The sequence below is a fragment of the Lagopus muta genome, chromosome 2 (assembly GCF_023343835.1).
Source record: "Lagopus muta isolate bLagMut1 chromosome 2, bLagMut1 primary, whole genome shotgun sequence".
Classification (NCBI taxonomy): Eukaryota; Metazoa; Chordata; class Aves; order Galliformes; family Phasianidae; genus Lagopus; species Lagopus muta.
This window is the reverse complement of record NC_064434.1, coordinates 109,423,403-109,451,214: the sequence shown is the minus strand read 5'-3', so window position 1 is coordinate 109,451,214 and position 27,812 is coordinate 109,423,403. Positions and strand designations below refer to the sequence as shown.

General features: G+C 42.2%; 2 protein-coding genes across 10 annotated transcripts in view; one reads left to right on the top strand and one right to left on the bottom strand.

The window, feature by feature from the left end:
- On the bottom strand, positions 1-27,705 carry LOC125689472 (exportin-1-like). Of its 8 annotated transcripts, XM_048936638.1 has the most exons (10): positions 26,674-26,780; positions 26,267-26,437; positions 20,106-20,277; positions 14,689-14,737; positions 14,486-14,605; positions 14,260-14,388; positions 12,158-12,316; positions 9,063-9,260; positions 3,327-3,464; positions 1-1,914 (listed from the first exon to the last, which is right to left on the bottom strand). In XM_048936638.1, exons 4-10 carry the CDS (start codon positions 14,734-14,736, stop codon positions 1,882-1,884), a joined length of 825 nt encoding a protein of 274 aa, XP_048792595.1. In that variant the 5' UTR covers position 14,737; positions 20,106-20,277; positions 26,267-26,437; positions 26,674-26,780; the 3' UTR covers positions 1-1,881. The 8 variants fall into 8 exon arrangements, 7 of the variants coding, with proteins under 7 accessions (XP_048792595.1, XP_048792592.1, XP_048792593.1 ...); XR_007375294.1 differs by lacking the exons at positions 20,106-20,277; positions 26,267-26,437; positions 26,674-26,780 and adding an exon at positions 27,662-27,705 and having other exon boundaries at positions 1-466; positions 1,675-1,914; XM_048936635.1 differs by having other exon boundaries at positions 20,106-26,437.
- Positions 27,254-27,812, top strand: part of XPO1 (exportin 1) — a 37,560-nt gene continuing 37,001 nt past the window's right edge. The window contains exon 1 of one of the 2 annotated variants that reach the window (XM_048936631.1): positions 27,254-27,414. The gene's annotated coding sequence lies outside the window, so the exon portion shown is untranslated. Of the gene's footprint in view, positions 27,415-27,687; positions 27,800-27,812 lie in introns of those variants that run through there. The other variant, XM_048936632.1, reaches the window with a different exon arrangement.

Here is a 27,812-nt window from a genome sequence, read left to right as displayed (position 1 = left end):
TGCTAGCCTGACCAGTTTATTACAAATCCTAGTCATTGAGGGAGATGGGGAAGGGAAGATGGGCAATAGAAAAGATATGTAATAAAAGCAAGGAGTCTTTGTAGGAAGCCAGAGGGAGATAGTCACCACCACGGATTCCAGCATTGCTCGTAGGTCAGATATTGATCTTCAGTAGTGATAGGTCGTCGGGGGTTGTGTTTGGTTGACAATGACGACAGCGACCCTTTCCAACTTATTTATAAGTCAAAGTGGTCAAGTCAGCTCTCTTTGGAGTGACAACTTCTGGCTTTGGGATCGCAGCAGAAACTCCCTTGTTCCCTTGTTTGGTGGCCCTGCCAGGCAGGGGGGTTGGAACTACATGATCCTTGAGGTCCCTTCCAACCGGGGTGATTCTGTGATTCTGTGATTCCCATTTTCTGAGCCTTGCCAGCAGATAAGAGGGAGCAGGGAGATGCCCACCTGCATCCTGTTTTTCACAGGACACAATGGTATCAATACAGAAAAGGCATTAAAAATTACATTACTTATGGTGATTTTCTTCTCTTACACACTGAATGCTTCCCTAGGACATACAACTCATCCTGAACTGAAATGCAGATTCTGTTCAGACCAGTAGATGGCACAATCCATTTATTTCATTATATTCATCACAGTATTGTAATGTCACAGAATCACCTATTACCTTCAACGTAGGATTCATTGTTTTTAGAATAAATGTATAGCAACACTAAGACAATCAATGACATGGCACTTACATGAATTATCAGCCAGGTCAAGAGAACATTTAGAAGTAATACAAGAATTCAATTCTACCACGTCACGCAATAAAAATAGTCAACAAACGCACACTACATTTTAAGCTCATTGTATATTTGTAACAACTAGCAATACTGTTAAATATAAAGTACTTACTGAACACTGCAAAAAATGAACCTAGCATGAAAAGGTCCTATTGAGATAGCATTTCAAAAGATATATCTACTGGTGAAACTTTTAACTTCACTGGCTAATTCCATAATTACAGTGTGACTAACAGAACTTCCTATAATGACAAGTGCTGGGAGCAACTTACACAATGCCAATCACACAACAGCATCTTTGAAATGCACATCATTTCAGAACTAAGTGAAAAACACTTTTATCCAATGTAGGAGAGAGTCAGTTTTAAATGCCAAAAATACCTACGCATTTTGAATGAAACCAATTCATACGCAGGCATACTTGCAAGCATACTTCTACACAAATCATTCATGACAGAGGCAATCGTGGGTTATCGGGCTCTGCGGAGTGTCTCTCTAAACAAGAAAAAAACCCCTAACAAACAGCATAAAACAGATAATTTCTAGTTCAAAAGAAAAAAAAACAAACAAAGCCCTGAAATAAACCAGTTGGTTGCTTTGCTTTTACAACTAAATCCCGGAAAATCTTAGTTCTCAGAAAGAAAAGAACAATGGAAGTGATTCATGCTGAAATTCAAGATTGAAGAAAGAAATCTCGCTGATGTTGTGAAGAACACAAAGCTTGTTATCCTACAATATTGACAGAATTATTGAAATAGTAGAGAAAGAAGAACCAGGCTGCAGTGGAAATGCTAAGTCACAGCTTGAAATAATGATTGAGCACCTGGTGGGAAAGCAAGGCCAACCCAGGGGAGCTCAGATGTATGCAGCATACCTGAGTGATGAGAAAGGGTGGAGCCAGGATGCATCTCTTCCCAGACCTCATTTAAGGGTTGGCAGTGAAGATGAGGATATCTTTCTGGAGGTATGTGCACATCTGAGGCCTTCTGCAGGCCTCCTTCCCTTATTTCTGTGTCCACTGCAACTTCTCACTTGCCTGGGCTCTTGCTGCTCTGCTGTCATTGATGCACTTACTACTATATTACATAGACTGTATCAGAGTCCATTTCCTAAGCTGCAAAGATAAGTTATACAATTATAGGTTGTAATGGCACTTAATTTCATATTCTCAAAGAAATACTACAATATCGTGTCACTTTACAGGGTACACCACTTAGCTTTATAGCAGTTACTTAGAGTAGAGTCACATATTAAATGCTGCTGAGTTGTAGGGTAAATTATTCTCATCTCTGTTGGGCAAATTACAGCTTAATAATATGAGAACATATGTAAATAATGTGAATTTCCTGGTTTAGTTATTAAAATAACAAGTAATTTATCAAATAACTGTGGAAAACAAAAAAGTAGTCAAATGATGGGCTGGAATTTATAAGTAAGAATGTTTTTATACACTGAGCCAAGAATTTCTAACTAAAATGCTAATAAGTATCAGGGTCTTAATTTTTCCTGAAATCTAATACAACTGCAAGCTAACAGGACCCCAGGTAGTGCTCATCCCACTCACCTCTGATTAGATCTTGTGCAGTGAGTCAGTTCAATAGGTAGAACTGAAGGAAAGCTTTCTACTGAATCAAACCAATTTTCACTATATGCTTGCTAAATCCAATGCGACAGGAAGAGAGGGAACATACAGCCAGCCGTGAAAGAAGTGAGGGTGAAAAACTGCCTACCACAGCCTAGCTAGTAGATTATATTAATCGACAAGACTGTGTGCTTAAAGTAATTAATGTGGTACACCTTTAGTCTGGGACAAGTGACAAGAATGATAGAAACACCTGAAACTTTGTAGACAACATTTCCTCCCTGCTGAAGAACACCTTTTTTTAAATAAACAGAAGTCAGAGCAGTGTTTCCAAAGCAATGTTACAATGACATCACTTAGCAGGGAAAATACTCTAGTTTTATTACAGGTATCAACATTGGAGCTGTTTGCCTTAATTCCTGAACAGGTCCAACACTTGCATTACATTTCCGGGATGTAATGGAGATCAGTAACCAAGTTACCAATCACAAGAGAAATTATTTGTTACTTGCAACAATTGAGCTATAATTCTAAATTCAGAGAACTTGGCTTACCTGGTATTACTTATTTGACCCTAACAGCATGACTAGTTCTGTTGAATTAGCCTGAACATGTGACGTGGTGTTTATGCCAGCTGCAGAAAGATACTATGCCTGGCCTGACGTAACAAAATGTAAATACATTTGATTTAGCAGAGTGAACTTGAGTAAAGTACTGCTTAGCATCTTGTGACTACTATGCTTTGGCTCAATCCTAAGTGAACTAAAACCAGATTTATTGTTATGAAACCATGGTTCTTTCAAAACTCCATCTCTAATTAGGCTGCAGTGTGCACACATTACTCAGTTGTGTCACCTGAAAGTTGTATACAGGTATGACAATAATAGTCCTAAGTAGGTATGTACCAGAGGCTTACCTACAAGAATAATTTGAGAGCCTATTACCTTTGCTCTTGCTCTGCTGAATTCTGAAAATACACTACATCTTCCTTCTTCCCTGTTTATCCATTTGTGTGTATCCATTTGCTGCCATCGAAACAAAATCAGTGGTGGTGAGCCCAAGTCCATGGAGTCAGATGGGATCTACCCAAGTGCACCGAAGGAGCTAATTAGAAGTGCTTGCTAAACATTCCATCATTTATCAGCAGACACATACTGAGTTTCACGGTACAGGATTTTCACTGAAAAGTCATGACAGTCAGGTGAAGTCCCTGGTGACTGGAGGAAAAAAAAAAAAAAAAAGGCAACATCACACTCATTTTTAAGAGGGGTAAAAAGGAAGACCCTGGGAACTACCAACTGCTCAGTCTTATCTGTGTGCCAAGAAAGACCATGAAGCTGATCTTCCTGGAAGCTATGCTAAGGCATATAGAAGACAGGGAGGTGATAGAGCAGAACCAACATGGCTTCACCAACTATGACGGTGTAACTGCATCAATGAACAAGAGAAGAGCTGCTGAAGTCATCTGTCTGGGCTTCAGGTAAGGCCTTTGGCACAGTAACCCACAACATTCTTCTCTTCAAATTAGAAATACATGGATTTGAGGGATGGATTGTTCAACAGATGAAGAACTGGCAACAGGACTGAGTCCAGAGAGTGGCGGGCAATGGCTCCATGTTTGGATGGAGATTAGTGACTAGTGGTGTCCCTGAAGGTCAGAGCTGGGATCAGTTGTCTTTAATGTTTTTGGCAATGACATCAACAGCTGGGTCAAGAGCACCTTTAGCAAGTTTGTGGATGACACCAAGCTGTGAGTTGCAGTTGACTCACAGGAGAGACAGGATGCCATCCAGAGGGACACTGACAGGCTTGAGCAGTGGGCTCAGGCAAACCTAATGAGGTTCAACAAATCCAAGAGCAAGGTCTTGTACACAATGAGATCTCCTCCTCCCCCTACCCCCACCGCTACTACCAATGCAAGCTGGAGGAGACAAGGATAGAGCATGGCCTTGCTGTAAAGGACTTTGGAGGTGCTGGTTGATGGCATGAGCCAGCAATGTGCCCTCACAGCCCAAAAAGCCAACTATATCCTCGACTGCATCAAAAGTAGTGTGGCCAGCAGGTCAAGCAGGTCAAGGGAGGAGATCCTTCCCCCTTACTCTGCACTGGTGAGGCCTCACCTGGAGTATTGCATCCAGATGTGGAATGCTCAGTACAGAAGAGATGTGGACCTGTTGGAGAGTTTCCAAAGGAGGGCCACAAAAAATGATCTAAGAGATGGAACACCTCTCCTCTGTGGATGTGCTGAAAGAGCTAGGGCTGTTCAGCATGGAGAAGGGAAGGCTCCAAGGTTTCAATAGCAAAAGGGTGGTACAAGAAGGAAGGGGACAGACTCTTTAGCAGGGTCTGTGGTGACAGGACAAGGGGAAAAGCTTTCAAAATTTAAGAGGGTAGATTTAAGTTGGATATAAGGAAAAAGTATTTTACAGTAAGCTTGGTCAGGCATTGGCACAGGTTGCACAGAGATGTGGTGGAAGACCCCTCCCTGGAGAGGTCAGACTGGACTGGGCTCTGAGCAACCTGATCCAGCTGTAGATGTCCCTGTTTTCTGCAGGGGAGTTAGACTAGATGACCTTTAGAGGTTCCTTCCAACTCTAAGGATTCTATGACTCTACTATTGTAGACAAAGTCCAGGCCTATAAAATAGTGCATTTAATGTTTGCATAAAGGTACTAACTTTGAATTTAAGACAGGAAAACTTTGAATTCTGCATCGGTAGAAGTCTGCAGGTAGACTTCTAAATAATTCTCAGTCACCCATCAGAATTTTTTTTTTTGTCTTTTTTATTTTTAATGGCACAAGTATGGAAGCAGAAAACAAATATTTGTTTAAAACTCAAATCCTGTGGTATCTAGTATATCTAGAAAAGAAGAAAAATGCTGAATCAGAAACAAACAAAAATGACTACCTCAGCAGGAGATAGCTAGAGTGAAATTCTCTTTGAAAATGATTATTGCTGAGATGGAAATTACAAAGTATTGTCTGACAAAAAGAATAATGACAATTAGAGTCATACATTCTATGTATAAGATACTTCAACAGAATGAATAAATAACCTTATTATTAGCTATTCCTTATAAACCTTACTGAACAGGCCCCTCCAAACTACAAAAATGCTCTACATTAACATTTGGTGGAAAGTTTTGTATTAGTGGAACATAAATATCACTCTCCATGTAAAATTATCTATATTAACAAAAGAAATATGAACTTGTCATAGTTTTATGGTTTTTGTTATTGGTATTCCACATCGTAGCATGATGTTGTACACTGGGATTTAAAGAGTTAATACTCCAATTCTGTGGACTGTGGATAGTTCCGGGTACCCGGTTGTTTCTTTTTTCTGTTCAGAGAGAAAGACAAAACTATTCTGATATCACGAGACCTCCCCCTTTCCCCTCCTGCTTGGCCTGGCCAGATGTCTTGACTCAGCATTAGAGTAAGGTCTTTGGTTTTTGGACGCTCTCATTTTATTTATTAGCTTCAATTCTAATTATATTGTACTACAGCGTATTATCTTGCATTCCAATATCTTACTTACTAAATCAGTTTTGTTTTTCCTCAGATCATTCTGCTGGTTTTGTTTTTAGGCCCATCTCCCTATCTTTTCCCCAGCCATAGCTCTGTGGGTCCCCTTGCCCTGCTAGTCATGGAGCCAGGCAGAACCAGGCTGTAAACTGCTGACAGAACTGAATCACTACTTAAAGCAATAGTTATTCCATTTGACTACAGGTAGGGGTCTTTGAAAATACTTTAGAGGTTCCTTGTCCCAGGATTGTGACAGAAATAGGAGGCAAATTGGCTTTGCAAATTGATCAGCAGCAAGTTCCCAGGACTTATCAAGGTCCCTAATTTTACCTTGAAGGGACAAAACACACAACATTAACTGCTGTTGAAGTTAGCTTCCCTGGTTCAGTGACTACTCTTCGAAGAGTGATTTAACTAGGGGCTTTTTCTCTTGACAAAGAAGGGAAACAAATGCCATAATCAAGTACTTTAATAACTCTTGCCAACAGAGACAAACAAAATTTAGTAACTCAGTTAACAAATACTGGCTACAATCTCCAACTGTGTCCCCATCTGCACCTCAAACCTGCCTCTCTTCCTGTCCCTGCTTCCCCCACAAAAAAAAAAAAAACAACAAAAAACAAAACAGAATAAATCCATAAAACCTGATTCTTTAGAACCTTACAGTCTCCTCTAATATATGCTAATTTGGCTGCCTTAGAAAGCATTTTACATCATGCTGTGACAGTGGTTTGTAGTGACTGTTTGACTTCAGCTTCAGGTGAAAAGTATTTCTTCTGCAAACAAGAGCAAAGTCCGCATACTCCTCAAAGTCCTCAGACTCTCACTCTGTATAAATTTTGTGAGAATTGTTTCAAACATTATTTTTTCACGTACTTGGTAAGCTTTTTAGGAATAGCACTTGACTTGGGCTGTGTGGGGACGCATTGTGCCTTGAGGTTCCAGGTTCTGGTAGTGCCTTCAATTATAATAAGAATTATGAATACAAATACTGCTGCTAAAAGATAGTACTGGCATTCCCCTTTCCCACCTATTCTAGGTACATAGCCATTCCTATCAGAAAGTATTATTACAGCCACAGCAATCACTATCCAGGTTAAAACAAATCATTTTGTCACATTAGGTTTCAGTGACAGCTTAACGCGTACATGAAACTGCAGTGATGCCAAGGCAATGGAGGGACCCTCCAGCAATGGGCAGCTCTCGCAAGAGAGGCTGACATGGCACTGGTGTTGCCAGGGCAAAGGCAGGAGAATTATATGGCTGAAGCCCAGAACCACCAGTCATCAAGAGCAGCTGCTTCAAAGCTGGCCCAGCCAGAACCAGAGCAACTGATCTCAAGGTAGGAGGAGGCCTGCAGGTTTCCTTTCCCAGGGAAACACCGAGACAGTAGAAGGACCCTCCAGCAGTGTGCAGCTCTCATAACAGAAGTGGGTGTTGGCAAGGCAACAGAGGCCATACCCATGTTCTTTTCCTTGGGAAAAGCAGTGACAAGTTGCTGCCCACAAAGTACAGGGTTGGCAAACAGAGCATGGCTGTCACCTGTGTGTGTGTGCTGTAACAGGTGGAGCAGTACCTTGCATGGCAGGGCACCACAGTTTTACCAGCTTCAGAAGTGAGGGGGCACTCATTCCAAGTGACCTTCAAAGCAGAATGGTGCATTTACAATGCCAAGCTAAGGCTGCAGCTCTGGCAGGGGAGTGTGCACCACCTACCCCAGTCATCATCAGTGCCTCCACTCAGACTTAGCTTCTAAAGGAAGAAGGCATCTGTGCAGGCCATGGTATGTGGGAAGTGCCTGCACCTTTCAGCTGCAGCAGAAGTGAGTGGCAAACTTGCCTGTGTAAGATGTGCCCAGGTGGAAGACCTTCTGCAACATCTGACTGACATCAAGGAGACAGGCTGTGTGCTATCTAGGAGGTAGGGATACAGACGGTCAGCCAGATTTATGTGCAATCTGCATTAAATACACAGTATGGGCCCAAATAGCCCTAAACTTCCCCACTAGTGTATCCAGTTGGAGCGGAGACAAACAGGGATGAGAAATGGCAAGCTGCCATGAGAAAAAATTTCCTCTTGTTAGAGGAAAAAGCCAGCCTCTAAGACTCTACAGGATTTAGGCACTCTAAAAGGTGCCTCTGCAGTTCTCCAGCCTGAGAAGGAAAAAGAAACAGATAGCAGGTAAGTCATCTGAACTATGCAAGGCAGCCAGACCTGCACCCTGTTGCATAACAACTACTGCAACTAAGAAAAAGCAATGGGTGAAAGTAGTGGATGATTTTCTTCTGAGGGGTACAGAAGCAGCAGTTTGTCACTCTGACCTGCAATCTAGAGAGGTCTGCTGCCAGAGTTTGTATGTCACACAGATTGCTATTCCCTGCTACTGTTTCATGGAGGCACCAGCAACACAGCTACCAGCAACCTGAAGATATCAAGGACTAGAAGCAGCTGGGAGCAACACTGAAGAATTTGGGAGCACAGGTAGTCTTCTCATCAATCTGCCAGGTTAGGGAAATGGGAAAGGACAGTTAAACACTTCTTTTTTCCTCCAGCACATGCAGCTTTTATTTTCACCACAGCCCTCGTACAAGCAATTCATTAACAATACATTGCTTTTAAAACTATAATAAATTGTCTTGGTTTTGAGATCTCATTCTTAAGTAAAAAACACAGCTCCGCCACACGAAGAAACTGAACAAAAACATCAAGTTGTCCTCCTTCTCTAGGCAGAAGTTAGCTATGTTTTCATGAACCCCACACCAAGATCCATGCTGGAAACCACTAATTACAGAAATTGTTAGCATGATTTAGCAAATCCTACATAGCAATTGTATTACGAAGTTAAAACGAAGCTGCTGAGGTGATAACATGGAAGAAAACAGGGTTGGTGTATTTAAATAAACTGTACAGACATATATTCTCTCTTACTTTATTATACACAGTATCAAAGGAGCACACTATTAATAGTTCTATCATCTACTGGTGCCATCCTGTAAGTTCAGCAATTTCAGCACAGTAAATAACTACAGATGAATCAGCTATTACTCAAAGCAAGGAAAGTTTTCTGAAGTCATCCCTTACATACAGTGAAGTCTCTGCATTTAGGAAAAGCGTCTAAACTTACATATTATTTTCACTTAAGCATTGATTACCTTGGATAATACAGGCAAATAAAGCTGTCTCCTTGGAGGAACATCAAAGTGTTGACTTCCAGAAAGCAATGGAGAAGCAGATGTTGAGAATGGACTTTCCCTGTAGAGCTCAGCAGCTAAATGATTCCAATATTCAAGACAAATCTTGAAAATTTCAGTTTCTTCTACTTCTGATACCAACAACATATAATGAAGAGCCTGGAAAAGTGTTTTTTAAGCATCTATTTACTAATTATTTTTGAACACAGAAGTAAATTGAAACTGTATCCCTTCAAATTTTGTTATCCTGACACTGATAAAAATACTGAATTAGTGTAAAATTTACTAACAAGTAATACTGCAGTGGCATTTACTAGTCAAAGTTATGACCAGTGGAGCAACTGAAAAGAACACAGCACCATGTCAGTTCATGTTATTTTGAAAGCGTGGATCAGTTCTTAAACACAGAATAGCCTAAAGATATCTTAAAAAAAAAAAAAAAAAAAGCAATAGCCAAATTAGTCCCTCACTGTATTATCAAAATCACATCCTCTAAGCTTCTGCAAGACCTCTTTTTTTAGACCCTCAAAAAAAAAAAACCCTTAGCTGCTTGCTTTAAGGACTGCTATTCTCAATACTGACTGCTACTCTCTTCTGCAAATTCTCTGAGAATGTGCAAGAAAAACTTCAAAACCACACCGCTTATCTGCATTCAGTGCAAGACATCTACTAAGACATCTTCCTTTATTAACTGAACAGCCACTATGAAGACTGAGTGCAGCTCTGAGACTGATACCAAATACAGAGGCCATTTCTACATAGTCAAAAATTATTTAGCTATCTTATTTTAAAATCCCTAGTGAAATGTCGAACAACAGCCTATCAGTGAATTAAACAGAAGGGAGCAATGAAAACAAACTACATTTTTGCAGCTCAGACACTAAGCCATCCAAAGTACTTTAGGCGGAGAAGTCTGATTTGACATCTTTCTCTACAACACTGAAAGAGGGATTCAAAAACAACTCACATTATTCCTATGCACATCCATTTTGATCGGCAATTTCACTTTTAAATAACTTAACTAGCTTCTTTCACTACTCTAGATGACTCCAATGAATTTCAGAATTCAGCTAAGTCCAGTGTGGGAACATCCAGATTAAAATTACATAGCTACCTTAAGGCTTTCTTCTCCCCACTACGTTCTGTTATACTGTAAGTTACAACAGTGAAACTTGCAGCAATTTTAAGCCACTCTAAAAATTTTGTGGAACATTTCAATATCCTGTAGAAGACCCAAAGTCATTCAGAATTGAGTTTTGCAAAAGTCCATTTAAATGTCAATTTTAACTATTCAACAATTTAATATAGTTGTGCTGAACAAGACAGGAGGCAAGATTTAATGACTGCACTCCAACTTAAATGACATTCAACTTCATATTCTTAATAATGTCTCAACAAGGTTTGAAACTTGATCTCTTCCTTGATTGACAGGACAGACAATTAACAAAATCAATAAACGGATAAGGGAGTGGTGTTGAGAACATGGCTTTGGCTACTCATGTCAAGGAACTCACTTGGAGGAAATCTGGTTTTCTGGAGTAGGATAGGGTTCATCTGTCAGACAAGGGCAGACCATTTTTGGCAGCAACCATTCCAATTTAATCAGAAGGGTTTTAAACTAGAATTGCTGGGAGTAGAGATTCTAAGTCATTGCACTTTGAGGCTGACAATGGTAATGGATGCCCTGGGCCTGGAGTAGAATCACAAAGTTAGAAGCGACCTATAAGATCATCGAGTCTGTTTCCTCATCACCATTGCCACCACAAGCACTAAACTATATCACACAGCATGTCGTCCAGACGCCTCTTGAACACTGGCAGGGACGGCGACTCCACCACCACTCTGGGCAGGCCATTCCAGTGCCTGACTACTCCCTGAGAGAAATAGTTCTTCCTTATGTCCAACCTAAACCTCAGATACAACTTGCGGCCATTACCCCATGTCCTGCTTGTTGCCTGGGAGAAGAGGCCAAATCCCTCTTCACCACAACCTCCCTTCAGGAAGTGGTAGAGTGCAAAGAGTAGGATCAAAGGCCAGTAAAACAGGACCTAACTTACAGGGTAAAGGAACTGTAATTGGAATATCAGCCTCAATGGGAGCCCAACTCAAGTGTCTACACCAATGCATGGAACACGGGGAACAAGCAGGCATGTAGGTGCCTAAAGGGCTATGATGTTTATACTGTGGTTTTGAGTTTTTTGAGTCTGTCTCAGGATAGTTCCTCAACCTACAGACTCCATACCTGCAGAGGGCTCAACTCTGGGACATCGCAAAGGCTGCTACAAGGGCCTATAGAGACAGTTTAATCCCATAGGAGCTCAGGGGTGGGAGAGAGCTAATAGAAATGTCACCAAAAAACAGCTCACTCTCAGCAAGTCAATACACGTCTCCCAGCAAGACCCCTTAATACTATATAAAGCATGTTTGTTAACTAGCACTTTGTAGAGCTCCAGCATTAAAGGCTATGCTTGTGACACAGAAACTAAGCACAGACCACAAGGACAATATTCTAGACATTTGGGAAATGACATCTTAGGCAAGAAGTTACACCAGGACAGAAAAGCTGGAGAATGGCATTTGCTATCCTAGTATCCTAGACGCCAAGCCTGGATGTTGAATAAAAACAAAGTACACCGTTTCACACACAAACTGACAGAACTCACAGCAGCAACCACCCGCATGAATGAGTTAAACAAAAATAATGAGTTTTGATACCCATGGAAAAAGGTTACGATACTTCTTTGAATGCATTTTAGAGCAGTATTTACACTTCAGAGAAGAGACAAGTAAGAAGAAAGAGAGAAAAGCACATTCTGCACATTTTGTTTTTTGTTTTGTTTTAAGGATAACACCACTGAAAATAAATTGCTACTGAAGCACACTTGGAAAGTCTGAAAGGTTTCTTGCGTTCACATCATTTACTGATTACATTTACTGATTATGGGGAAAAAAAAATCTTCTAACCAATATAAGCACAACAGTCTAGAGGTCATATTAGTATGTTATTCCAGAACAAGAAACCTCTACTTTTGAACTGGATAAACGATGCAACTTACCTCCATTAATGTTTCTCTCAGATTTAATCTTTTTTCTATAAGTTGACCATGTTCCTTCAGAAACGTGCAGAGAAACAAACTGAGATTCTGAATGAAGTTCTGTTCATCATCTTTTCCATTTGAGTAGGCAAGTCGGATATTAGTATTTAAAGGAAGCATCTAACAAAAGGAAGGCAAACATAACCAATGTCCTACCATGCAAGTAGAACTACTGCATACTTACATATTATCAATCACATTGCTTTTTTATTGTTGTTATTGGCTCCGAGCTGGACAGTACAAAAGAGTACACAGACACTGAAGTTCTGATCAACAAAAGCTTTCCCTAGCACTTTTAAACAGGAAAGACAAGAGAAGCACCTACCCTATCTCAAGACATTTTTGACTGGTATCAAGCGAAACTGTTCCAAAAGTGTCTTTATTACCTGTACCTTGTAACATGGCAGTCATAGTATTAAAACAGTATGAAAGATCTCCCTCACAATGTTTATAAGTTAGTAAAAACGACCTACAAAAATACAAATATTTTTCAGTAATCTACCAAAGATCTCAGTGGTACCGTCTGAAGTAGTACAGCAACTTTCAAATTCTACTGTTATAAAACAGAAGAATTTTCAGTGTTGTCCGGCTTCTTTAATGCCAATACTGTTACACCCAATTCAGCACTCAACTGTTACTTTAAGTAAAAGCTCTGGCTGAAAGTATTTGCATTCACAATCAAGAGCATCATCTGTAGAATCACAGCATTGTAGGGATTGGAAGGGACCTCCAGAGATCATCAAGTCCAAACCCCTACAAAGCAGCTCCCTAAAGCAGGGTTCACAGGTAAGCCACCAGATAGGTCTTGAATCTCTCCAAAGAAGACAACTCCACAACCTCCCCGGGCAGCCTGCTGCAGTGCTCCATCACCCTCACCAGGAAGAGGTTCTTCTGCATATTGATGCAGAACTTCCTATGCTGCAGTTTACAGCCATTTCCCCCTGTCCCCACAGACCACTGAAAAGAGGTTGGACATACCCCCTTGTCTCTCACACTTAAGATACTTATTAACATTAGTAAGACCCCCACTCAGTCTACTTTTCTCAGGCTGAACAGACTGAACAGGTCACTCAACCTTTCCTCATAGCAGAGATGCTTCAGGCCCTTTATCATCTTTGTGGCCCTCCACTGGATTCCTTCCAGGACATCCCTGTCTTCTTTGTACCAGGGAGCCCAGAACTGGATACACTGCATCAGGTGAGGCCTGAGCAGTGCAAAGTAGGGGGGGAAGATCACCTCCCTTGTCCTGCTGGCCATAGTCTTTTAAACACACCATAGGAACCCACTGGCCTTCTTGGACACCAGGGCACATTGCTGGCTCATGGCCAACCAGTCATCCACAAAGAAAAAAAAAAAATGAAAACAAAGAAATGAAAAAGAAAATAGGAAACATTCAAATGCCTTAAATAGAATGATTTAGCTGCAAGAAAAAGTCAACTTTTAAAACAAATTCTAACTAAAAAGTTCTACAGCTCCTCTTGAAGCCGACAGTGAGGGAGAGGAATGAGGGCAGAGATACTTCTTTTAGAAGCACACCTTTCTGAAAAGACCTCAAAGACTGATGAAAGCTGTGTTATACACAGCAGGGAACAAAAACTGATACAAAAACAGAATCTAATTGTCCAGAAGGGCTATAAAAAAATAAAACCCACAGCTTTGGCATGAGTGAATCCTCATTGAAATGGACAAATGTGAAGCACCATCTACATTTATCCTTTCTTCCCTCAAAATAAAAAGTATGCAAAATTCATTACAAACTTCTGGCATTTCACTATGATTGTGTGCTGAGGACAACACAGCACCTCACCTACCTGCCTTTCTCAGACAACCTGAGAGCACAAAACATACGCTGAATTAACCAAAATACATCAATCCTGCAGAAATACAGCTGTCCTCCATAGTCACAACGTTTGTCTTTTGATAAAGCTATAAATACACAATCAAATGGCACAATGAAATCTAACATTTCCGAACAGCTCTAGAGAGTATCAACTTGTAAACTGAACTAGGTTGTTAAAAGTAAAAAAAAAAAAAAAAAAACCAAACATTTACTAAAACATTACCTGTTTTAACTGCATCATGGTCAAGGTAAAAAGCGTTACAAATTGTTCTTCATACTGGCTTACACTGACACCTGCAATCTCTGTGAGGCACTTTAAAGAGACATTCCGAAACATGGGAACATTTAAGAACTGTTGAGAAAAGAAAAGAAAGCGTTTTACAAAGGTGTTATATGATACACATTTTGCAACTTTTAAACTGAAAAGCTGTCAGTAATTACATGCATACCTTGTATATTAGTGTGCTGATTAACTTAGTCTCAAATATGTATCCCAGGGGAATCCAGTTCAGAAATCGTAGCAAAGTTTCCAAAGTCGCATGAACTAAAGGAGCATTTTGGGAGTTTTCCTGTGGGAACACATCAGTGAATATTACTAAGGCATAACTGGGAGGAGGTAGCGTGGAAGAGGTTAAAAAAAACTAATACTTACCATCACGAACTGACACAGTTGAAATATCTGAGAGAACTCATTGCACATACTATAAAAAAAAAAATAAAATAAATGAAGCACTCCCAAGTTCCCAAAACAATCCAAACTGTATTAAAGCGCCTGTGACCACAACACAACTTCTGAATACCTACAAATCCTTGCTTCTTTACAAAAGACAATGCCAACAGCATTCTTTTTTTTTGAAGTCCAGTGGGATCAAGTGCATCCTCAACAACAAGTCTGCATGCAACACCAAGCTGAGTGGTACAGCTGACAAGCTGGAAGGAAGGGATGATATCCAGAGGGACATGCATAGGCTTGAGAGGTGGGCTCGTGCCAACCTCATGAAGTTCAGCAAGGCCAAGTGCAAGGTCCTGCACCTGGGTCAGGGCAATCCCAAGCACAGATACAGGTTGGGCAGAGAATGGCTTGGGACCAGCCCTGAGGAGGATTTGGGAGTGTCAGTTGATGAGAGATTCAGCATGAGCCAGCAACGTGTACCTGCAGCCCAGAAGGCCAACTGCATCCTGGGCTGTGTCAAGAGAAATGAGACCAGCAGGTCAAGGGAGGTGGTTCTGCCTCTCTACTCTGCTCTCATGAGACCCCATCTGAAGTACTGTGCCCTGCTACGGAGCCCCCAACACAAGAAGGACATGGAGTTGTTGGAGTGGGTCCAGAGAAGGGCCACAATATCAGAGGGCTGGAGCACCTCCCAGCTGGGGCGCTTCAGCCTGGAGAAAAGAAGGCTCTAGGGGGACCTTAGAGCGTACCTCAAGGGGGCCTACAATGAAAACTGGGGCAAGATTTTTTGTAAGGGCAAGTAGCAACAGCATAAGAAGCTAATGGCTTTCAACTGGAAAAGGATAAATTTAGACTGGATACTAGAAAGAAATTATTGACTGTGAGGGTGGTGAGACACTGAAACAGGATGCCCAGTCTGGTCACGGATGCCCCTTCCAAGGCTGGAGGCGTCCAAGGCCAGGCTGGATGGGGCTGCAAGCAACCTGGTCTAGAGGGCGCTGTCCAGGCCAACAGCAGGAGGGTTGCAACCTTAAGGGTCATTTCCAACACAAACTATTCTATGTTTCCATGACCATCATGGGATGAGGCAGTCGCAATAATGCAGAAATATACGTTGCATGGGAACTGCTGAGTCACAGCCCAAACCACTGATTGATCACCTGGGGAAAGGACAGGGTCAGCCCTGGGAGCACAGGTGAAGGCAATTCAGCTGTGCAACCCGAAGGGGTGGAGAGCACACAATATTACTTTGCCACAAACACCACCCTGTGTATACTGAGATAAAGCAAATTAGTAACCGACTCATCTTTTCTGTATGAGTTTAACTTCTGACAGTGCACTTGACAGACGGAGTAGTTTCTCAGCATCTTGGAATAACCTCTTGTAAAAATACTTTAGTTACCCCACATGCCTTATTAGTTCTACAAGGGAATGCTTCTGGCCATTGTAAAAAGATATCAGTTAGTACCAATATACAGCAACACCCCTTTTCTTGGGAGCTCCAAGAAATCAATTTGCATTGTTGCCCTGGAAGGCCCCCTTTCCCAATAGGCCCACTTGTACCCTATTCCTGGTACTAGGATTGTACTTTGTGTGTCTGTTTACTGATAGATTTTCTTATCTTTCCCTAGAACTAATTTTCGTAAAATACTGAAGGGCATAACAATGTGTCCATCTGGGCATGCACCCATCTGTCAGCTTTCTTCCCTTCTATATCATACATTCCTAACCTCATTAGAATATTTTTACAGGTTTGACTCAGATTCAGAGATCTTAAGCTTACTATCTGGAATTAAAGCCTTCTTCAACTACCTGCTTTGCCACCTGATCCATCTTCTTATTTCCAGTTTCCTGTACAGTGTTACCTTCCTGATGTCCTTCACAATATATAATAGCCACACACTTTGGTAGATTTACATCATGCTGTTTTCCTTGTATGAACAATCCTTGCTCTTTTCAGATTGCACTAAGAGCGTGTAGCATCCCAAATACATAATTAGTGTCTGTCTATATAATTTAGGCTCTTGTCAAGGCAGTTATTTCAGCCTTCTGAGGGAAGTCCCCACAGATAATGGCTGTGCTTCGATTACCTTGTCAGTAGCAGTTACTGCATGTCCTGCCTTACCGTTTCCTTATTTCACAAAACTGCTACTGTCGGTAAACCAGGTGGCTTCTGCATCTTCTAAGGGCTCATCCTTCATTATCTGACCAGCCGGAATATGCAGCTTCAGTTGTTTCAAAGCAGTCATGAAATACTGGTTCTCTACGAGTTCCACTAAGAAAAGATACTGGGTTGACAGCATTAGTTACAATTATTTCTACATCATCCTGCTCTACCAGGATGGCCTGGTATTTCAGGAACCGCTGAGGTGAAAGCCAATGCCCCTCTTTTACCTCCAATACAGTAGACATGCAATAAGATATTAAAACTGTTATTCTTTGGCCTAGCATAACTTTACTGGCTTCTTGAATATTGAGCAATAGTGCAGCTACTGCCCTCATGCACCCTGGCCATCCCTTACTCACTTTATCAAGCTGTTTGGAGAAGTATGCCACTACCCCTTTGATAGGGTCCAAGGCTCTGGGCAAGGACTCCCAGGGCTATTCCTTGTTTTCCATGCGAGGGCAGAAGGGTTTAGTCATGTCTGTTAGCCCCAAAGCAGAGGGCCTTCGTGAGTTGTTGTTTCAACTGAGGGAAAGGCTTCCTTGCTTCCCCATTTCATAGAATATTTTGGTTTTACCAACAGTCCATAGCTGTGTATCCACAGTCAGCACCACCTGTCATTCCTGGGAATGTACGGAGTTCCTTGGCAGTCTGTGGCTCAAGGGGTTGGCAGATGGCTTCTTTCCTGACAGTCGTTAAGGTTTGAAGTCCAGCTGTAATCTCTTATCCCACATACGTCACTTGCTGCTGAGTTATTTGTGCTTTCTGTTCAGAAACTTAATAATCATTTAAACCAAGAAATTCAGTAAACTCACAGTCCATTGTACACAGTCCTCTTTTGCTTCTGTGGCATCCACATCCTTGCAGTAAAGTTCCATCCTGGGATGGAGGAACCCAAGTCTCAGGTTCACGAGTTGACCAGCTCTCAAAAATCACTGAGCTGTTCTCACAACCCTGGGTAACACTGTCCAGGTTTTTTTTTTTTTATCCCCATATCAGGGTTTTCCTATTCAAAGGTAAACAACTTTAGGCTTCCTTTGGCCAAACCAGTCAGAAAAGGCATCCTTCAAATCCAGAAGGTAAACTCCACCTAGTCATTCCTTAACCTGGTTAATGGCGTATGAATTTTCCACCGAGTATGCAATTACTTGCCCTCAAATCTTGTACCAAACTATAGCACTTGCTTTCCAATTTTTCATCAGCAAGTTTGGAGTATTGTATTGGGATTCATATTCAATTAGTAATCCAAACTCCAAAAATTATCTACTATTTCTTTTATCCTTCTACAATCACATATCCTCAAAGGGCACTGCTTTACCCTGACTAGGCTAACTCTTGCTTTTAACTTAACTTCTGTTTAGGGCTGCATTTTTGGCTCTGCCAGGTATCCCTGATACCCACACTCCTAAGCGCACCTTATTTAAGATTTCTGTAACCTCTGGGGTACAACCTTGTTTCTACCAGTTTGTGTTAAAACCAGACTTACAATTCTCAATTTGACCCTTACTCCAGTTTCATTCAATTTCTTGCCAGAGCAACCTGGCATGTACAAGAATTTACGTATTCCTAGATGTTTTCTCAGCCTGTATTTAATTGATCCCCAAAAGTAAGCATCTCCTACTACTGTTGCAAAATCATCTATAGGTGGTAAGAGGCACCCGTGTCCACCAGAAAATAAACCTCTTTATCCTGCTCCCCTAGCTGCAAGTTAATCAGTGGATCTGCTCTGGTAAACTTCCCAGGTTCCCATCCTTCAGCTTTGCAACCAGAAACAGTTCCCCCTCACTCATCTTGGTAGGATTTCTCCACCAGTGTCCCATTACACTGCAGTTTGTTCCAGTAGGGCGGAGCCCCCTCTTCTCTTGGCTCTTCCAGCCCTCCCACCTTCCTCTGAGGGGATCTCCGTGTCCTACGGCCCAGCTCTAGTGCTGCAAAAGTAACAGCTGCTGTTATTCCCAGTTTCCTTACTATCTCTGTTTCTCGATCAGTTTTTTTCTCTCTTTTCTTTCATATTGCTCACCTCTCAGTACTGACATCCCTGTTACACCCTGCTCATCTTTGCCTTCCTCAGTCTGTGTCCTTCCCAAACTTTTCAGTTTCCAAACTCTCATCATTAAACTACTAACATCATATTTCAATTTTACCTCCTCCTCTCCAGAAGCTTCCAGTGCTAACACTAGGATTTTGGGTTTCTTAGATCTTTGCAGATTGAAGGCCGTTCTCACTTCCAGTGCCCTATCCTCTCCACCTCCCCTCTTTGCAAGCAATGGGAGCAGCAGTCTCCACCCCGGCTCAGTCTCTCACTCCTAGAGTTCTGCTAGCAAGGGAAGGGGGTGGGGGGATTGCTCTCACGCCAGCACAGATAAACTCACTTTCTCTTTAACCCTTTTTCCTTTGTACACTATTCCACTATTTGTACCCTCTGTTACACTTCCACATACCCTCAATTCTACTTCTGTATACCATTAACAATTATACTTTCTTATACCATCAAAACAGTTTGTCCCACTCCCTTCAAAACCCACAAATCAAACCACACAGTTCTTCAGTTTCCACAAACACCCTTAATACCATATAACTTCCCCCTAATAAATCTATATCGCTTGGTTATAAACACCTCGCCATAGAACCAGCACTGATTGACCCACCTCCCTCACACACCTCCTTGCAAGCAGAACACAGTGTTACATAAACAAGTTGACGTTCATTTCCCAAATGGAGTGGGAATCTCTCTATGGGTTCGTCGTCCCCATTCATAAATTCATACAAAAACATACAGACAGACAACGATCACCCTTATACTCTGCACTCGCCCTGCAGCTGTGCCACAATGTCTCATGTATTCAAGACATTCACTTGCAATCACACACAATGCCAACTTTATACTTTACCAAATCAGAGCTCTGAACTACTTTCGTGTGTTTTGATAGCAATTACTCAAACACATGGTACAGATGGTGATCACGATAATACAACCTATAACTTCCACATTATCAGTTGACAAGATAGCCACTGTTACTGATCACCTAAGGGAGAGCTATTGCTCTTTCCTTGCATATGACTTACAGGTCCCCTTAGTAGGAACTTCCCCAAGGAGTCTTCCTACCCCAGCTGGCAACCTAACCCATGAGCTCACATACCTTGGGGGGGTGCACGCACGATGCACACTCCTTCATACCCTGCGTAGGAAGTCTCCTCATGACTTACAAGTTCCCCTCTTCCATACACATACCTGGCCCGCCGACAAATGGTCCTTGTCTGTTCCTGCAGTGATTGGATGAGGAAGGAGAGTCCTTCTGTGAAATCTCAGGGCACACCAAAGATGTCTCACCTCTCAGCCGGTCCCACAGCCAAACAGAGGTTGTCTCATCCGAGTTGCCAAACTGATGTGCAGAAATCAAACTCTATAGCCAGATTAAGGAATTAGAGCAGGTATGTTTATTTCAACAGTGCGCATATGCTGGGTGCAAGGGGGATAGATCTGCCTAACTTGCAGCTGTGAGGAAAAAGAGAGCTATAGATATAGGCCAAACTAATACATAATCAATTGTTTCCAGGAAATTGGATACATATTCATTACATTTCTGGGAATCCATTAGCATGCAGGCCCTCCCCCTCGCACATGTGCAGTGAGTTGTGGGGGGGCCTCCTCCTGGTGGTCATGGGATGAAGAAGCAGTCTTTCTAGGTAAGGCTCGTAGTCTTCCTTGTTGTAAACTTCTGACCCTGAGGGAGGGGCAGCCCCTATCCAGTTCTAGCCTGCCCTGAGGACATCTTATCACCTCCCAGCCAGAGGTCCTCAGGCTGTTCTCAAACTCTTATCTTTATGTTCTCTAACCCCCACATTGTCTCAGTCCCAGTGTCTGCAATTCCCATTCTTCTAGCAACCTCTACATATTCACTTCTGTAAACTACCTTTAACTATCCCCAGTTCCTGTGAAGCCTTTTTCTCATCTTTTGCGGTGGGGCCCTTCTCTCATTCTTCAGTTTGACCTAATTTAGACAGTGAAATGCCAAAAGTAACTGAAATAGGTACATGGAATCTATTTGAAAAGAAGACCAAAACAATTAAAAACAATAGCAGATGCTCAGTGAGAAGAGGGATGTGTTAGGCAGGATTAGTTCTGCCATTTCTGACAAAGCAAGCATGTAAGGACAGCACAAGTTCTCTACATTCAGTAATCACCCAATCACATTTTCTGCTTCTATTACATCGGAAAATTATAGAACTAAGTTGATAGCTGCATGAGAAAGTGGAAACTACAACATCCTTCCCTGCTTTCTGCTGGAAGTCTTCACAAGGGACACTGCATAGTAATGCAAGAACTCTGCACTAATCTCCCGGCCATGAAAGAGAAAGGACCTCTACTGAAGAATGAGGCAGAGGCTGAAGCTGTTTACTGTGACACTGGTATTATGCTAATGGATTGTTTGTTGTGCACTGCCCAGACATTCTTGAAAATCTGTAACTGACAATTTCCTCTGAACGCTTCATCCTCAGTCAGCATCTGCTTTCACTTTGACTTACTGCCTTTTTCTCCCTTCTGTTTATACTAATCATATTTCACCAAGAAAAGGAATTATGACACTAACTTGATGTTTTTCTCCTACTCACATAACTTTCATTCCTTTTAGAAATCACCTTTCTTAGGCACAGATCACCTAATGTGAGTGCATTACATAAGAAAAGATGCGCTTCTGATGACCTCAGAAGACTAAAACGCTGCTGAACTGCTAACTTACTGAACTGATGAGAATGTTTATGTGAAGAAAGCTCAAAAACCCAAATAAACTGTCAACAGTTTAAAAAAAAGACGCATAAAGAGATAAAAGTAAGGAGTGCTACACAGCACTCCAGCTTCAAGGTATAAGCTAATGACCACTACTTGTCAATCAAAGCATCATTGTTGTTTAGTGACTACAGATCATCCCTTTACTCATGAACAACACATATAGGGATTAATAAAACATTCAAAATACACAAGCTGCCACAGACTATGGGACCTTTGTGAAAAACAAATAGACTAAACAAGCAATTTACTTCTGCCTGTACACTTCCCATTCCCTCCCATCCCGCTGCGTGGGCTGCTGGCTTTCGTGGAAGGTTAAGATTTCCTCATAAAAGGTAGGAAAGCAGCTCTGTGAAGGCCCTAAAGATCACAAAATCACAGAAATGCAGGGGTTGGAAAGGACCTCTGGGAAGAGATCATTGTGTCCAACCTCCCTGCTAAAAATACACTTCAGTTTTCCTTTGGCAAAGGAAAACAAACTACTCTTCTTGATTTGCAACCCCATTCTTACTGTGTTGTGCATTTCTTCCTCTACTCAGCGATTTGCAGTGATAACTGGCATACATTCACAAACCCATGAATAATCAACTCAGCACTCAATTGTAAGGTTGTAAAATAATAATTTGATTCTTCATAAAAGATCAATGCAATAATTCTGGAGGAGCATTTACATCATATAACATATGCTAGCAGGGTATAAGACAGCTAATCATCACAGCATAAATTACTTTCAAAGGCCATGAAACATTCCAGACACAATGCATTAAAATAAAAATTAGTGACGTCAACTTGCGTTTCCCCCTTATCCTCCTCTCTGCAGCCCAACCATTTTACCATCAGACTTGCTTGAGTGGGTGGGAACCATAACAGTGGTTGCTTTCCAGTCAAGGCTAGATGCTGGAGAAAATGGCATCTTGCTCAACATCTAAGGGCTAACTGATCAAGTACTAATCTAACCGCAGCCTAAATCCAGTGCTATTCACTGTCTGGTCAAGCCAGATTCTGGAGGAATTAACATCTAGCTCAGAACTGAAGTTATGTAATATGCCTACGAGTCAATCATCTTACCACCTAAGTAGTATGGGGACTCCATTCTGAACCCCATCACTCAACCACAAGGCCTCCCTAGTAACTTCACTGACTCTGTTTTTGTGTAGTACATAAAGTCTTTCATATATTTTATAATCAAGTCTATTGTCACATAATCAACTGTAACTTAGTTTCAAAAATTTGCTAAATCGCTCATATTAATAAATATATTGCTGCTTTTCTTATGAGTGAATTACATTACACCTTCCAAAAAGTGAAGGCAATCAGCTGACTGCACAAGGAGTTAAACTAAGACTAGAATTAAGCAGCATTTTTTTCCATACAAAAATATTAAAGAAAGTTATAAACACTAACATAGCTCAAAGTTTTCTCAAATCACATGACTGTTTTGTTATGCTTATTTTTATAACACGAAGTAGGCCTTCTCTTCCAGCAGGAACCTCCCAACAAAAATTACACCTCTCACCTCTTGTTCTCCTACTTTACATCTAAATAAAGAACTTGTCTCTTTTTTGTACAAATCATCGTGGGTACTGGGGAGCTGCTAGTAGGTGGCACCTCCATTCTCTTTTCCAAACAGAAAAAGCCCTGCTCCTCTCAGCCTCCCTTCACCCTGGACTTGCATGGAATTTTCAACATCTTTCTTGTACTGAAGAACCAAAAAAACAGACACTGTGTTCTAGATGCAGCCTAATGAGTAGCAAACAGAAGGGAATAATCAATTCATGTACTGGTTGCACTGTTCTTGATGAAGCCCAGCACATAGCTAGCTTTTGTCACTACCAGAGCACACTGCTGATCTGAAACCAAAGTAAATTTTCCTACTGCCTTCAGTAAGGCCTAAATTCTAGATTGAACATGTAATAAAGGAGACATCAGTGGCAACAAAAACAGAAGGCGTAACCTTGCATTAACTGTTTGTTAGAAAGAAATTGAGATCCAGGTATACTTGCCCTGCTAAAATGGCTGCTTTTTAAGATTGCGCTCCATTTATGAACCAGTCTTCAACAAGCTTTGTGCAGAACAGAAGAGAGATAAGAAGTATTCTGTCTACAGCATGTTAAGCCACAGCTTGCATAAAGATATAAGGACCAGTTCTACCAAAACATCTGAAGTGTTATTTGAGATAAGCAAAGTTAGTGATAACTTCCTACAAGAGGAGAGGCAGAAACTAGCCCCGTAATCAAGCACATCAAACTGGGGCCCACTGTGTTTTTTACTGTTATGATTTTTTATAAGCATATATATATTTTTAAAGCGTACTTTTACTGTTTTGATTTTTTTCAGGGGCTCTATAGATAGTTGGTGGAAGTGTGAAAAGCTCCATCTAACCTTCCATCAAAAATAACTAATTTAAATTGAAATAGTGAAAATTCAATTTAACAAAAAATTTAAGGTTTGAACTCTTCTCCTGCACAAAAAATCCAAACAAAAAGAAAACACAGAAAAGTGAACTCAAGCCAAAGGAGTTAACAACATATCTAACTTTTTGGTGTCCTACATCAGTTTGTTTTGAACACCAGGGCTAGCTAGAATTCTGAGTTACAGAATTACAACTCTGTTTTTAACCCATTAGGGACTTCCTAGATCTATTCATCCTGTTTACATGAAATTTTTCCAATTCAATACGATCAATAACAATGCCATTTCCTGTCATAAGCCACACTGGAAGAACTACAGATTTGTTAATTACTACACAAGCCAACCCACCAGAGGAAAGTAAACAAGGCAAGATAAACAATGTACTTTGCTATCATCATGACAAATGTTACTGGATGCAGTAATTTTTATGCACAGTTAAAAAACTGAGTGCTGATAGTGTACTTTTTGAAATCCTTAAATACTTCAAACCACTCAGCTCCAAAAAAAAAAAAAGAAAAAAAAAAGATTTCAGACTGGGGTAGGGGAGGGAGGACTGGCAAGGAAGCTTTCTGCTGGGACTACTTCAAGACACTTTTACAACTTGTAAGGCAACAGAAAATCACAAGTTATGAGTAGAGTATAAGTAGATGCAACTGATTTTCTCCACTGGGAATTACTACATAAACAATCTTGAAGTGTCAAATTTCAGAGAAGGAATGAATTAAAGTCACAGGAAAAAACAGTTCTTGAACACAGATCAATAGCCTCATGGATGAATGCATACTACTTGTAATGGTGGAAAGCTTCAGGAAAAAAACCTGAGTTTTCTTTTGGTGACTTATTAACATCAGCACAGTTCACATCTGTTGAGTTCTTTTTTCTAAAGTGCTCCTTCATACTAACGGTAAGATGAGTATGGCATAGGTAGACTAAACTTGGATGTATTGATTTAGTTTTGAGAACTAAGCCTTCTCTGCAGCAATGACACTGATGAGGAAATGCTTGTTCAGATTGGAAACACAACATGTCACTGCTGAATATCAAATATTAATCACAGTGAAATGTCCTCCTCTTCTGTACTGTGGTATCAAAAGCAGCCTTAGTTCAAGAAACAAGTGCACCATGAGACAACCTACAAGAATATCTGATTCTTAAATTCAATTCTGATCTATTGCATACACCTTGCAATTTCATAATCTCACATATTACTTTAAATAGTAACTTAGTTCCTTTAATGTAACAGAATAAGCTCCCAGCACGAATACGTATAAACCTATTAAAGGACCCTCTATTGAAAGAATTAGCTTCCACTTAAACCCACTAACTTCTTAAACACTTTTACAGAAGCTAGTTGATTTTTAAAGATGCATGAAGCTTTATTTAAAGGTAGGATTTAAGACACTGGCAGCAAGAACTCATAACATTATATGCATATCCGTGACCTACAGTGCAGAAAAGAATAAATTGTTGTTATGAAGTCAAAAACGTTCTCTGATAAAACTTCAACATTTGTCTACAAAAAAAAAAAAGCACATTTTATTAAGCTAGAATTATCCATTAGCTTCAACACATATTGAAATGCTTTTGCCAACAGGAACAGTTAAAGGATAATTAAGCAGCAAAAAAAAGATTTGGGGAACTTGAACAACTAATCATTCTAATGCTACTGAATGCTTCATTTTATGTTGGTGTGAATTACTCTGAAGCCATTCCACACCACCAATGGGGTCTCACAGGTAGTCACCTCACCTATTATTATTATCCCCAGCATGTCTACGGCCATGCATTGCTTTCCATACTCAACTCAGTTCTACAGTTTTTTTTTTATTTAAGTAAAGCTTAGAGAACTTCTCCTAGTAGGTTAAGCCCACAAACTTCTCGAAGCCTCCAGACAAGAAAATAAACAGTAACTGAGAGGCTTATACAATCAATGTGTCAGGGACTCACAGGGTAAAAGACTTGCATAGTTTCCATACTGATTACGGTTTCATGTAAATAAAGGCATACGTATCTCACTATGTCTCTCAATTTCCATTTCAGCTTGGTAACTTGTAACATAGGAATTGTAGGGTTTCTTTTCATTAATCTAGTCTATTATGTACTAAGTACCACTTCACTTTAAAGGTCGCAGTACTTCAGTGTAAGAACACAGTTCAGCAATTTAAACCCATCCCACAATTTATCACCCATACCTCATTTATGCTCTGGATAACCATTCAGGACCGCTAAGGACAATATAAAACTTCCCAAAAACCACAACTTCCCAGTCTCCGTTTCAGGTCGGCATCACAGGGATGGGAACGAAGCGGATGCCGCGCTGGGCACACCGCTGAGCCCAGCTCAAGGCGCAAGACATGGGCCTGCTGGAAACAAAGCAGCACTCAGTCCTCCACCACGCAGCCTGGGCTCCACAGCCTTCCCTTCCCGCCGGCCGGAGACACGGCCTCACCCGCGAGCTTGAGTCACTTCGCCACCCACCTCCCCAAGGCGAGGGCGGCCATGAAGTAAAGCATCACAGCACAGCACAGCCCGGCGTCGCCACCGGCGCCCCGTTCTATCAGCACCGTTCTCGCTAACAGCCATCGGCAACACAACGCACCCAAAGCACCGCGCGCGACGACAGACGAGCCTAAAAGCCGCGCGCACTGGACCGACGTGCTAGCCAATAGAAACAGGGCAGGACCTACGCCCGCCATTTGAGAACTCGAAGGCGGGCCAGCCTCTGAGTGATAGCTCGACTCGGCCACTCAGCGGGCAGCAGCCTTCCCCTTCGCGCTCCTCGCTCGCTGCCGGGGAGGGGGCGGATCCCCTCTCTCCAATCCTCCCTCCTCCGCCGATTGCTCCCCGCTACCCTCCGCGGCGCTCGACGAAGTGACGTGCCGTACGCCCAATGATCGCGCAGGGCGCTCGCGAGGCGCCATCGCTCGGGACCAATGAGAGCGCTCGCTGGGCGGGGGCCTGAGGTTTCCAAACGCTCCGCGGCGCCATGGGCTGAAAACTAAACCGAGATGGAATCTCCCAGTCTGAACCGGTTTGAGCCGGTTCCGAGCTTGTGGCATTAGGAGGGGGAGAGGCGCCGTGCTCAGTCGCCGCCGCTCTCGCTGCCGCTGTCGCGGTTCTTGCTGACGGGGGAGCTCGCGGGGGAAGCCGCCGGCGCAACTGAGGGGCCGAAGTTTAGCGCTGAGCGGGGGGGGGGGGGGATGGGCACAGGGCCGAACTGAGGGCCCGCCAGGCCGAAGGAAGGGCGGCAGGCACGGGAGGAGCGACCGCGAGGGCCCGGGCCCAGAGCCAGCGAAGCGGAACGCAGCCGAGTCGTCACGCAGCCGCGGCCGTAAAGAAGGTAGAGGTTCCCCGAGGGGTGCCAGGTGGCTGCGGCGCCGCGTCGAGCCCGCGTCTCTTTCCTCCCCCGAGGCGGCGGGGCGCCCCGCGAGCGCGCGCCGGGCCCGAGGAGCGCATTGCGGCCGGCTAGGTGCCGCCGTGTCGGGGCCGAGACGAGCCCTGTCGCGGCCGGGCCGGGACGAGTGGGGACAGAACGGCGCCGGCGAGGGGCGGCTGGCGGGGGCCGGGTGCGCGGAGCCTCCTCTTACCTCGGTTTTAATTTATTTTTTTTTAGGGGAGGGCGGCTTTTCATTTTTTTTCTGCGTTGTTGTATTTTTGCCCTGAGGTTAGGAACTTGATTCGCCCACCCCTTAGTTTCTGAAGCAAAAGGCCGCAGAAGCACTAAGGTGAGCGGGCGGC